Here is a 14,233-nt window from a genome sequence, read left to right on the forward strand (position 1 = left end):
GATGAAACACTGAAAATGTGGCCTTCCCCATCACAGTCTCTCCTCCAGCAACCCCTTTGTACTCCGGATGTATTTTCGTCTTTCTCAAACCAGTGCATTCATACTGTTAGGATAAGTTTACTTTCTGAGATCAATACTATAATAAATTAGTTTTATATATGATGTTATTGTTGTATTTTAATGCATTACATCTTATACTGGGTATAATTTAGGGTGATTTGACATGGGGTTGGAACGCTTTGTAATTAATAACGGAATATAAAGTAATTTCATTATCAGGTTTTTTGATACTTGGTCACAAAACCAATTAGAACCAGTTAATCGGAGATAAGGGTATATTATCATGAATTTCTCTTCACATTGTTAGTCTCAATTTGTTGGTTTTACGAGGATGATGCAACAATCATAAATGTACTGTAGTTCCTTTGAATGAAATATGACTTCAAAAGTGGCTAATTTAAAGAAAATCTGAGAAGAAAGATGAGACAGTTTGAAGTGACAGAAGTGGAGAGAGCACATGTTGCTGCGGGGGGTGTTTCCTGGAAATTCGCAGCATCTCTTACTCTGAAAGGGCAACTCTCCTTGCATTTACTCACACATCAAAACGGTGTTGCAGTGAGTTCATATGAAAAAAGTCTCTCATATATACACCGACACCGGAAGAGGCTTTCGGGCTTTCGCGTGCGAGGGGAATTCCACAAGTCTAGTGAAAGCTCTACAATGCTTCATGTAAGACTTAGATACGACTGGAAGAACGAGGATAACATCTCCTTTAGTAAGTAATCTGCCTATAAATGACATCTCAACCATCCAGACAAACCAATAAATTTACCACATATTGCAGGAAATATACTGTGATATGAGGTAACGTTGTTATGTATGTTACATAACTTTATTCTTATAAATTCCTTGTGAATGAACAACCATGGTGTTATTATTCTAGTATTGTATCGTGTTGTACACTAATTAATATACTGTATTGCCTACTGGCACCTAATACCGGAGGCTTCCAGGATATGTCCTTGTTTCCTGCTGTACAAACTCTGCAGTTTTCACTTCCCCACCGGCATTAAGTAATCTTGTGACACCAACACTCCATGTTGACAGGTTTTGCAATTAATCCATTTATGAGGATCATATCTCTGATAAAATCTACTTATATATATTTTATTGGAAACAGGACATGTCAGGAGGTCTTTGCCTTTTCTTCTGGAAGAGCTTCCTTCTCATTGCATGTGCCCAAGGCAACGGTGAGCTGATCAAGTGTGCTTTGCACTCATTAGCAAAAAGTGGTGTTTTATTACAAAATGTTATTTTAAAAGGCACAAAACTGATATTAAATTTTATTTCCATAAAGGATCTGTTTCATCTTGTCATCCTCAGCAATCAAAAAAGACTTAAATCGCATGTGTTAAATTTGAATTTTTTTTCAGATTTGATTCTTACTGACAAGTAATACTATTTCTGAAGTATGTGTTTTCGATAGAATATTTTATGAGTATTTATTACATTGACCTAGAATCAGAAAATTGGTTTTTCTTCCCTGACACATCCAATAACTTTGTTTTCATACAAATGTCCTTTCTTTGGGTTGAAGAACGATGAATGCAGTCAGCATTTAACAAGCAGTCAGCATTTTGAAAATGGGAAAAAAAAACAATATTTAAGGAACTGGAAAAAAATGTACTTGCCTCCCCGATACTCACAAGAACATGACAGTTAATAAAATTTGCTGTTGTTAAAAAAACAACATTAAAGTTTCAGCTCTGTTGCTTCTATCCCAGTTTATAAGCAAAGGTGACTTTCTCCAAAAGTGACTTATAATATTAATTTACTTATGATGATTCACCTACATAGCTGAGTAACTTTTTACTGGAGCAAATACCTCAGCCGAGGGTATTATAGCAGTAGGTGTAGACCTGATGCGGATTTGCTGTCAAAGGCCTTTGTGGAACCTCACAGATGAGTGCATTTACTGGCTCCTCAAATACACCAATATTGTTCTGTAGTTCACTGATGACTTTTGGTAATGTAACTTTCAGTGGTTGGTACACAAAGCATCTTGCAGTCATTTATACATCTAGACGGCAACACATTCTTCATGGAGCTTAGTGTTGCACAACACTCCACAGCAGAGCTCTAGGTTGTCAAACTGTTACTGTTTTTGTCGTTGTACCTTACACATTTGTCTAAACAGCAAAGAGGAGACATTGTAAAACTAATTCAAGCTTTTCCATCAGTTTTTGGTGACATCACTCTTGGAACATGACATAGATGTTAATGGTCCTGTGCTTGTCAAACAACATAAATTCTGTGTTGATGCCAGTAACAGAGCCATCATGAAGAAGGAGGTTAGTTACCTAATAGCAAATGGCTTGGCTAAACTATGCTCTAGTCCTTGTAGTTCCCCATGTCTCCTAGAGCCCAAACCTGATGGAAGGCTTCACACAACCATAAGGTAAATGCAGTTACAGTGCCAGACTCTTTCCCCTTACCTCGTATGGAAGATTGTGTAGACAGTCTTGGGCCTGCCCACTGTGTCAGTAAGTTGGATCTATTGATTGGTTATTGGCAGCTATTACCCCACACTTCTGAGATCTCTGTATTTGTGGCACCTGATAACTTCCTGCAGTAAAAGCTGTTATGGCTTTTGGGTTGCAAAGCTCACCTGCAGCCTTTCAGAGGTTTTGTGTGATAGCACCCAGTAGCAACACATATCTGCATGATTCGGTAGTCTATTCATAGGACTGTTTGGAGCATTTGACATCTATAAAGATGGTTTTTGAGTCCATATAAATTTCTTACATGGTCTCATGAATGTCACTATGCCTTCCAGAGTGTCAAAGCTCCTTTGTGTAGGGCACCTGGTCTTTAATGTTTTATATATATTTATATACTGTATATATAGAGAGAGAGTACCAGTACACACACACACACACACACACACACACACACACACACACGGTCTGAAGCCACTTGTCCTGAGTGGGGTCACGGCGAGCCGGAGCCTAACCCGGCAACACAGGGTGCAAGGCTGGAGGGGGAGGGGACACACCCAGGGTGGGGTGCCAGTCCATTGCAAGGCACCCCAAGCAGAACTCAAACCCCAGACCCGCTGGAGAGCGGGACACGGCCAAGCCTGTCGCACCACCATGCCCCCGCCATATCAGTACAAGTACATGTTATTAGTAAATAACCTGCAATATTAGCTACACCCCCTTGTCATAAATTGTTTCTAACATCATGCAAGTTGTGCTTCTCATTGTAGACCTGGGCCATAGTGTACAAAATAAATAAATAAACTAAAAAAGGTTTGTATCTTATCTTAAATGCACAACATGAGAACCCAGCGGAAGTCTTTTTATAACAGGTGAAGGGTGTAATGAACTCGGAAAAAATACCTGTATCTTTGAAACTTCGTAATTTCACTTTGATTTGAGGGGAGACTATAAGTTAAATTAATTAATATGTTGCCATCTTGATACTTTTTGCTGCAGATTTACAGCCATGTCCTTATGCTGCTTTAATCTGCTTTAATTATGTGTTTACATTATATTTTCAGGCCCGCAGGATGTTATAGATACATACTATGCAGCTGAGGGACATTTCTACCAACTGGAATGTGATCTTCACTTAAGACACATGGAGAGCAATCAAACGATTACTTGGACTAAAGATGATAACCGTACCCTAGACGTGAAAAAAGATCGTATCGAAATGAGAGAGAACTTCTTGTGGTTTTTACCTGTCGAACTTCCAGACAGTGGATTTTACACTTGCAGGTATGTACAGCTTTGCATGATCAGAGCTGTTGAGATGCTACTCCTGTCATTTTGTCAGGCTGATAATTTCTCTATTTGATGTGTTGAAATGGATCTTTTTCCAGACAATTTCAAGTGCTTTGCACACTCACAGGTGTTCCATTCCTGAAGAACACACACTTCTCAAAGAACATATTCAAACACTTCCAAAGGACATCTGGCTGTACTAATGTGAATGCACCCATGTGTCTTTTGTGTGTGTGTGTGTGTGTGTGTGTGTGTGTGCGCACCCTGTGTTTGCTGTGTGCTCATCTGCACGTCTCTGTTTCATCTTTTAGTATAGCCTGAAACTTACTTATCTGCTTGTCCTTGGATAATTCTTGTCTCGATTACTTTTTACTTCTAATATGCTGAAAATGACCGGATGCCAATGTGCTTTGTATTGCGGAGCCATAGGCATTCTTGCAGAGCTATAGGTATAGGTTTGGAAGGTATTCTTAAGCTATAGGAAATTAATGACATTGAAGAAAGTCTCTCAATGCTCCAAAGCTTTCTATGGGTGATATGGTGGCCCAGCGAGTAGCACTGCTATTTCACAGCACCTTGGTGGTATGAGTGGACGTGGGTTTGATCCCCGCTCAGTCTGTGTGGAGTTTGCATGTTCTCCCTGTGTCTGTGTGGGTTTCCTCTGGGTGCTCTGGTTTCCTCCCACAGTCCAAAGACATGCTGTTAAGGTTCACCCATAGTGTGTGTGTTCCCCTGATGTATGGATGAGTGACCCATATGTAGCAGTGTAAGTCACCTTGGTGAATAAGGTGTGTGGGCTCATAACACTACACAGAGTTCATTAGAAGTCGCTTTGGGAAAAAGCATTTGCTAAATGAATAAATGTAAATGCATGCTGAAGGACCAGATGGAAACTCAATTCTGGTGTGTTCCACAGCAGTGGGACAAAGATGACCAAGATGAACCTTTTGGTGATGAGTGGACACTGCCCTAGTCAAAGTGCTGATAAAATCTTCCAGAAGGGAACTACAAAAAAAATATCTTGTGGGCAGGAACATATCTTCTCTATAGATGAAAAAGCAGAAGTAAACTGGCTGAAGGTAAGACATCACAGACTAAGACCAAGTTATCCTTTAGTAAATAAAATATTCAGTCTTGTTGTTATGTGCTTAAATTGCTGTGAAAGTTTTCACTGCCGCAGCTTTTACACTTTTGGCCTTCAATGAAATCCTGCATAAATAATTTACATTTATTTTTCCAGGAATGCAAGACAATGAATTTCCATGAAAAACATATAAGACTATTTAATGTCACTGAAAGAAATGCTGGAAAATACACCTGTCAGATAAACTTCATTTATGAACAGAGGAGGTACACTGCATCGAGGACGATACTCGTGAAAATTAAGAATGGTACTTCTGGATCAATTTTGGCCATAGTACCAATCAGACTGGTGATTTTTGTGCATTCACTTTAAACGTGCTTTGTGACACACACACACACACACACACACACACACACACACACACACACACACACACACACACACACACACACACATTCATTCCCACATTATAGGAAATTTAGTGTCAGCAGTTCAGCTGAACTGCATGTGTTTGGAACGTGGAAGAAAAATTTAGTTCCCACAGGAAATCCACATGTAAACCACACATAAAGTGAACCCAATTCCAGCCGACACCCCGGGCTCTGTGACGTGGCAGCGCTACTCAGTGCCACACCGTGTTGACAATGTTAATGCTCTCATAATAAATTATTGACCACAGAATCCACTACAATCAATAACTTACGCATTTAATCTTTCTTCATTATTAATTACTTCCATACAGCGTAACTTAATGGTGGTAATAAAAAAATTGCTGAAAACATATAGCACAGCAGAATACAGGGCATATAATGTACTTTGTCTTCTGTGAATTTATGTGTTGCAGAACCAATATTGTTTAAACCAAAAATTATCCGTCCAAGACAGGAGACAGTGCAAGTTGAGCCAGGTGAGCTACATCATTGCCGTTGGAGCCACTGTTTTTCATATTTTTATTAATTATCAGTTACTAAATCAAAATCTCATTATTAAATTATTTTTTAAGCTTTTTTATTATGTGATAATATTTTAATATTTGCTACAATCTTATTTATGGAAAACAGCGAACAGAAAAATATCTAAAACTTATGAATTCCTTAATAGAGCCCTTTGTTACGCTTTGTATTTTGTCCTGGATCTTCCTTTGCACACCAAATAACTGAAGCCGTGCACCAGGATCCATAAAACCACACACACACCAGTGTCTTGTTTATTGTAAAACTGAATTTCTTGGATGTCCGTTAAGTGGATGCTGAGTATAATTGTTTTATAGGAAGGGCCATGCAGCTGGTGACACATGATCTTCCATTTTTCTTCTCTTCTATCAGCTGAACAAATACACACACACACACACACACACACACACACACTGAACCGCTTGTCCCATACGGGGTCGCGGTTGCCGGAGCCTAACCTGGCAACACAGGGCGTAAGGCTGGAGGGGGAGGGGACACACCCAGGAGGGGACGCCAGTCTGTCGTAAGGCTCCCCAAGCGGAACTCAAACCCCAGACCCACCGGAGAGCAGGACTCGGTCCAACCCACCGCTCCACTGCGTCCCCCCTGCTGAACAAATAATAATAAAAATTTGGTGACAGAATCAGATTTTAATTGCTATCTTAATGTTATTACCACAAACCAAGGACATCTGTTTTCAGGATTTGTAATTCTAAACCAATATTTTCAATGCAGTTCTTTGGAGTGGACAGAGATGCGGAAACAGGTCGAGGGTGAGAAAATAATATATACACTCACTGGTCACTTTATTAGGTACACCTTGCTAGTACCAGGTTGGACCCTTTTTGCCTTCAAAACTGCCTTAATTCTTTGTGGCGTAGATTCAGCAAGGTGCTGGAAACATTCCTCAGAGATTTTGGTCCTTATTGACATGATAGCATCACGCAGTTGCTGCAGATTTGTCGCTTGCCCATCCGTGATGCGAACTCCCGTTCCACCACATCCCAAAGGTGCTCTATTGGATTGAGATCTGGTGACTGTGGAGGCCATTTGAGTATAGTGAACTCATTGTCATGTTCAGGAAACCAGTTTGAGATGATTTGAGCTTTGTGACATGGCGTGTTATCCTGCTGGAAGTAGCCATCAGAAGATGGGTACACTGTGGTCATAAAGGGATGGACATGGTCAGCAACAATACTCAGGTAGGCTGTGGTGTTTAAATGATCCTTAGTTGGTACTAAGAGGCCCAAAGTGTGCCAAGAAAATTCCCCCACACCATTACACCACCACCACCAGCCTGAACTGTTGATACAAGGCAGGATGGAGCCATGCTTTCATGCTGTTTACGCCAAATTCTGACCCTACCATCTGAATGTCGCAGCAGAAATTGAGACTCATCAGACCAGGCAACGTTTTTCCAATCTTCTGTTGTCCATTTTTGGTGAGCCCGTGCAAATTGTAGCCTCAGTTTCCTGTTCTTAGCTGACAGGAGTGGCACCTGGTATGGTCTTCTGCTGCTGTAGCCCATCTGCTTCAAGGTTTGACGTGTTGTGCTTTCAGAGATGCTCTTCTGCATATCTCGCTTGTAACGAGTGGTTATTTGAGTTACTGTTGCCTTTCTATCAGCTCGAACCAGTCTGGCTATTCTCCTCTGACCTCTGGCATCAACTGCCGCTCACTGGATATTTAGTCCTTTTCTGACCATTCTTTGTAAACCCTAGAGATGGTTGTGCATGAAAATCCCAGTAGATCAGCAGTTTCTGAAATACTCAGACCAGCCCGTCTGGCACCAACAACCATGCCACGTTCAAAGTCACTTAAATCACCTTTCTTCCGCATTCTCATGCTCAGTTTGAACTTCATCAGATCATCCTGACTATGTCTACATGCATAAATGCAATGAGATGCTGCCATGTGATTGGCTGATTAGATAGTTGCGTTAACGAGTAGTTGAACAGGTGTACCTAATAAAGTGGCTGGTGAGTGTATAATATAATCTTTAGTTATAATTATATTTACTGGCAAAGGTTTTCATATTTATTATATATTTTTTCAGATTTGTGAAAATTTTGATCTGCAGAACATATAATTTTACACTGAAGAATGAACTTAAAATGTTCCACATTTATCAGGAGTAAATGTAATTTTATCCACTGTTTTATCTGAGAACGTCGTTATATGTCTGTCAGTTAATTTTAGTAATACTATGTGTGCTTGTCTGCAATGCAGGTTTCAAAACAGAGCTGAACTGCACAGTGTTCATCGGAATGAGTGAAAGTGCAGTGAATGAGATGTTAGTTTACTGGACTTTCAACAACTCCTTTATTGAACAATACGAAAGCAAACAGTTACTTCAAAGCCAAAAACTGTAAGTAGCTAATGTATTTTAAGTGAACTCAATATTCTCTTGAAATGTTTGAGGGGGATCAAGGAACTAAATAAAACATGAGTAAAAAAAAATGCAAAAAACAGTCTAAAATATTTTAAACTAAGAGCACAATAAAATCACTTTAGATTAAGTTTCTTAAGCATTTGTGTCAACTGTCACTTGGACCCCCAGAGGCTTATTTTTCTTTCTTACCTTTTCGTTGCGAGTTTTTTGTTTTCTTTTTCTTTGTGGCCAGTTGGCTCACTTTATGACTTCATTATCTAGTATAGTTCTCGTAGTAAATTAATATTTGTATAGCAAACCTTTTATTTATAGACACACACATTATGTTATTGTTATACCTTCCGATCTTGTGTTAGCGCTCCATAATAAATTGAACTGAATATAGACAGCAGATTTTTTAAAAACTTTTTCTTTTATTTTTTTTTTTAGTCTAAAGCAAAGTGCAGAATTTTGTGGGAAATATTTAAGTGCTTCATATTTGACATTTTGTGCTCATGCATGTATTTCCGCTTCGTATTGTTCAAGTTGTGTTTGTCATTCCTCTTTATAGCTTGTAGACAGTGGAACAAAATGTTGTTTCTCCGGAGACCATGGTGCAACACAAAACATAGCACAAGACAATAAATACACAGGACAGGACATGGACGCGGATATGGCTGTGAGCTGTAGGCAGTTGCGCTGTAGTGTAGTGCTGGGTTAGCTGTTTCACTGTGCCAGGTGAGCGTTGGGAGGGAGCTGGGTGTTGAATAATCTGACTGCCTCAGGGAAGAAACCGTTGCGGAGTCCGCTGGTGGTGGCACGGATGCTCCTGTACCTCCTGCCAGATGGCAACAGGGCGAAGAGTCCATGAGAGGGGTGAGAGGGGTCGTCCACAATGCTGGTGGCCTTGCAGACGCAGTGCTTTTTATATGAGGAGTCGATGGTGGGAAGAGGAACTCCGATGATCCTTTCAGCTGTTCTTACCACTCGCTGTAGGGTCTTGTGGTCGGAAGCTGTGCGGTTCCCGTACCACACGGTGAGACAGCTGGTGAAGACGCTCTCCATCGTCCCTCTGTATTCGGTGGTGAGGATGGGAGGGGGGAGTTTGCTCTCTTCAGCCTCCGTAAGTGGAGGCATTGCTGGACCTTCTTGGCTAGGCAGGTGGTGTTCAGAGTCCAGGAGATGTCCTGTGTCACATGCACACCAAGAAACTTGCAGCTTTTAACTCTCTCCACAGTTGTTTCATTGATGTGCAGAGGTGAGTGGTCTACTTGGGTCCCCCTGAAGTCAACAATTATCTCTTTAGTCTCATCGACACTGAGAGATAGATTGTTGTCTTTACACCATTTTGCGAGCTGGTTCACCTCCTCTCTGTATGTTGACTCATTGTTGCTGATGAGGCGCACAACTGTAATGTCGTCAGCAAACTTGATGATATGATTTGAACTGTACTTTGCAGCACAGTCATGAGTCAGTAGGATAAACAGCAGTGGACTGAGCACATAGCCCTGGGGAGCGCTGGCATTCAGTGTGGTGGTGCTAGAGGTGGAGTTGCAGATCCTGAGGGATTGGAGTCTCCCAATCAAAAAGTCCAGGATCCAGTTACAGAAGGAGGTGCTCAGACCCCGCAGGCTCAGCTTTGTTATCAATTTCTGAGGAATTATTGTGTTGAGTGCTGAACTGAAGTCAATGAACAGCATCCCTACATAGCTGTCCTTTTTTGTCCGGATGGGTTAGAGAAAGGTGGATGGTAACAGATTTGGCATCTTCTGTTGAACTGTTGGGATGGTAGGCATACTGGAATGGGTCCAGTGTGGTGGGAAGACTGCTCTTCATGGGTTTCATGACTAGCCGCTCAAAGCACTTCATGATGATAGGTGTGAGTCCAACCAGTTGGTAGTCATTCAGGCAGGACACCGATGATTTCTTCGGCACAGGGATTATTGTGGTCATCTTGAAGCACATAGGGACTACTGCCTGGCTCAGGGAAATATTGAAGATGTCCGTGAAGACATCTGCAAGCTAAACAGCATATTCCCCGAGTACCTGGCCAGGTATGTTGTCAGGACGTGCAGCTTTCTGTGTGTTCACTCTGGACAGAGTCTTCCTGACATCTACTGCAGACAGACAAAATACCTGGTCAGTGGGAGATGGGGTGGTCTTACCTGCTGGCATGCTGTTCTATGCTTTGAACTGTGCGTAGAAATCATTCAATGCACCTAGGAGCGAGGCGTCACCATCACAGACAAGTGATGTAGCTTTGTAGCCTGTGATAGCTTGAATGCCTTGCCACATGCGCTTTGTGTCCTAGGAGTTTAAAAATGACCGTGGATTCTTCCTGCGTAGTTGCACTTTGCCTGTCTGATAGCCCGGGATAGCTTGGCCCTTGCTGCACGGTAGGCTGCCTTGTCGCCAGACCTGAAGGCAGCGTCTCGGGTTTTCAGCAGTGAATGCACCTCGGCAGCCATCCACGGTTTCTGATTTGCACGTGTGGTCATGGTCTTGAAGGAAGTCACGTCATCTATGCACTTGCTGATGTAGCCAGTCACTGATTCTGTGCAAGATGTATGTGTAAGGTGTGTAAGTTGTGTAAAAAGTTGTGTAACCTGTGCAAGATGATTGTTGTAAGATGCATAACTTGATAATTCTCATCTCCAGTGTGAAGCGGGAGAACAACAAGATGTATGTTGTTTCCATCTTATCCGTTATGAAAGTCCAACCAGAATTTTTCCTCATACCTTTCTGCTGCATCGCCACCAACCCTGTAGGAAAAGATGTAGGACAAGTGCAACTGATTCCAGGTAACCCAGATGGAGGAAATAGGGCACTGTGGTTATAAAGTACCCTCCTTGACTAGTACCAGAATAAGATTTGTCACCTAATGTCAAATTGCCTGAAATACTTGCAGGGATTCGGCAACATGTTTAAATGAATCTTATATAAAGATGAACTGATTTCATGGATGTTAAGATGAAAGAAAAATAGTACTGTTACCACAGCACCTCATGAACCAGAATAAAAATGTCATATACAACTTTTTTTTTTTTTGCTTTCCTTTATCCTTAGCCAGTCCCAGATCCCTCTGCACCTATATTGCCATCTGTCTGCCCATCTCCGTGATCGCCATTGTCTTGACGATATGCTTTTTCTTCAAAGTCGATATTGTGCTCACCTTTCGAAGACTTTGCTGCATTTTAAGTAAAAAAAGTAAGTACAAAAATGAAACCGTTTTCAAAACTGCCTTTACATTCCTTTTTCAAGCCTTTGCTGAATGTATACGATAGTTTTCATTTATGAAGTTTACATGAAAACATGTTTGCCCCTACTTAATGTCAATCTAACCACATTTAATGTATCATGAATTGTGAATTAACAGACTATTCCATCCCTTGTTATTAACCACTTGTCCAGTGCAGGATAAGAAATGAGAGATGGTACAGCCTGGACACCAGTCCATCACAGCACACTGGCAAACCTACTTATTCACTTACACTTACATACACACACAAAGGGTGATGTAGAATCATGAATTTACTGGAAACACATATCTTGTTATGTGAGAGGAAACCAGAGCACCAAGAGGAAGCCCAAGCAAACATGAGAAGCATGTGCCAAACTCCACAGCAATTTAGCTACCTCTTGCCCCATGTCTAAACCCACAGGCCAGGGCCTGTTGTGCACCACCACTACCCCGTGTGGCACTGTGCTGCTCATTAACTTCATGTTTAAAGAAGTCTGTGGTGTTTATAATTTTCCAGCTGCGTTGCTTTCAATGCCAGTATCATGAGAGCTGAATTGAAGAACATACTGTTATAGAGAAATCTCTCGATTTACAAAGTTTATCCATTCCTGAAAACATGTGGACACAAAGTTTGGAAACCTTGGAAAAAGTTATTTTAAATGGGAAAAATAACTATGGTGTCAGAAATCACAGTGAGCTAAAGGGGATCCAAGAGCAGAAATGTATTACGTGGAAGTGCTATGGAGAAAGCAACCAGAGCAGAACCTCTCTCTGAGGATCTTATGAAATGTGGATGTTGTGGAGGACCCTGGCTACAGACAGGGAAGGAGATGGCCTTGTGGGTCTTTTCGGTGGTAGAGCAGCGAAAACACAAATCGAGTTCAGAGCCATGGTTGAGGCTGGGAACAAAGTCAGGGTCAGATCCAAAATGCTAGGAATAAAGTAAGCTTGGGGTGAAATCCACACTCCAGGTCATGAATGAAGCCAGGGTCAAAATTGGTTGCAGCATGTTTGGCTGCAATAACTGCAACCAAACTAAATTAAATTGATTTTCTGTAGAGTGCCTCCACTTCTTGCCAGTGGCACAGACCACTGTACAAAGTTGCAATAGAAACTCATACACTAAAGTAATACACCAAAATAAACATTTATACATAATAGATTTAAAAAAATCTGGACAGGGAGGAGATGATGATGTACTTTTTACAATTCAATACAAATCCTTTACATCACTGTTGAGGAATTTTAGCCTTCTCTTCCCAGCAGAACTGCTTTAATCCAGAAACATTGGCAGGTTCTCGAGATGCTTGTTTCAAGTCCTACTACGACATCTCTATAGGCTGGACTTTTGATTAGGTGACTCCAAAGCTAATTTACCTTCTTTTCATCCATTCTTACATAGACTGGCTTTTGTGATTTGGCTCAGTGTCTTGCTGCAAATTATAGAGAAGTGCTATCACCTGCAGGGTGCAAAGAGCAGTCATAGAATGAAGAAATGTAGCGCAAAACAAGATTTACTGTAGGACAGGAGCTGAAGTGAAGGTGCACCTAGTCAAAGGATTGTGGAGATGTCAGGGGTTTATACTATATGTAAACTTAAAATTTATATTTTAAGAGTAATTCATTTCATTTATACATGACCAAGAATAAAACCCCAAAAACATTTTATTTACACACCTGCTCGTGTTCTACAGCTCCAGATGGGAAACTCTATGATGCATACGTGAGCTACATCTATGGCAACTTACCATGCACCTCTCAGGTTGAACATTTTGTCACGCAAGTTCTGCCTGAGGTTCTGGAGAGACGATATGCCTACAAACTTTTCATTACTGGAAGAGACAATTTGCCTGGAGAAGGTATGCAGTTTCCCTCAAGATATTTCACTGAATGAAGATACTTTGTAGATAAATTCTAACACTCACTGACATGGATATGTTCCTCAAACCATAAAGATGACCAGGTGTCGTTTAATCACTTCCATGCTTCTTTGCAGCAGTCCACGACACAATTGCCGATACCATCAAGAAGAGCCGAATGATGATCATTGTCCTCTCAGCTGTAAACCTCTCCGACTTGGTCCAAGTGGAATCAATGAACCAAGACCAACCCAGATTTGAGCAGCAAATTGGCCTCTATGATGCTCTCATCAAGGACAACCTTAAAGTAATTCTAGTGGAGTTAGACAAAAATGTGGATTACTCTCTCTTTCCAGAATCTGTGCGATACATAAAAAAGAAACAAGGTGCTATAAGATGGAGACAAAACAGAGGGGACGCAATGGCTGCCCCCAACCGCCACTTCTGGAAACTCCTTAGATATCATATGTCTGAGCCAATATCCAGTCTAACAATTCCATGGCATGCTACAGACAACAGAGATGCAATTGTTTAGAACTAGTGTGTCTGCATTTGGAATATCTGCACTCAGTATCCTGAACACTGACCAGACTAAACCAGAAACAGACCATACTATCCTGTGCCAACAGGGAAAAAAAAAAAAAAAAAAAAAAATCCTAAATTAAATCACTTAAAATTACATTAGTCAGTTTGCAGATGAACAACTCGACACAGAATGATTCCAAGCAAACTCAATTCCTTGCAGCCATTAAACACTATAACCAAAAGGTGGTAAAGGATTCAAGCGCTGTATGAAATGACTGGAATCATGTGGATAAAAGGAGGTTTTTAAACGAGGTTTTATATCTTCTGTAGTTAATGAGCTTCTCTTTTAATGAGATGTTTCAAGTGACTTTCAGTACCAACTTTAGAAACAGTAAAATGTTGACTAATCACT

At 40.9% G+C, this 14,233-nt stretch overlaps 1 protein-coding gene across 1 annotated transcript; it reads left to right on the plus strand.

Moving 5' to 3' along the window:
* Positions 1–2,500: 2,500 nt before the first annotated feature.
* Positions 2,501–13,899, plus strand: LOC108922268 (interleukin-1 receptor type 1-like). Its single transcript, XM_029252251.1, has 10 exons — positions 2,501–2,543; positions 3,563–3,782; positions 4,705–4,867; positions 5,029–5,179; positions 5,717–5,779; positions 8,055–8,193; positions 10,855–10,997; positions 11,263–11,403; positions 13,132–13,296; positions 13,434–13,899. The coding sequence occupies exons 1-10, from the start codon at positions 2,501–2,503 to the stop codon at positions 13,829–13,831; spliced, it is 1,626 nt and encodes a 541-aa protein (XP_029108084.1). The 3' UTR covers positions 13,832–13,899.
* Positions 13,900–14,233: the final 334 nt, after the last annotated feature.

Source organism: Scleropages formosus, chromosome 1 (genome assembly GCF_900964775.1).
Source record: "Scleropages formosus chromosome 1, fSclFor1.1, whole genome shotgun sequence".
NCBI lineage: Eukaryota > Metazoa > Chordata > Actinopteri > Osteoglossiformes > Osteoglossidae > Scleropages > Scleropages formosus.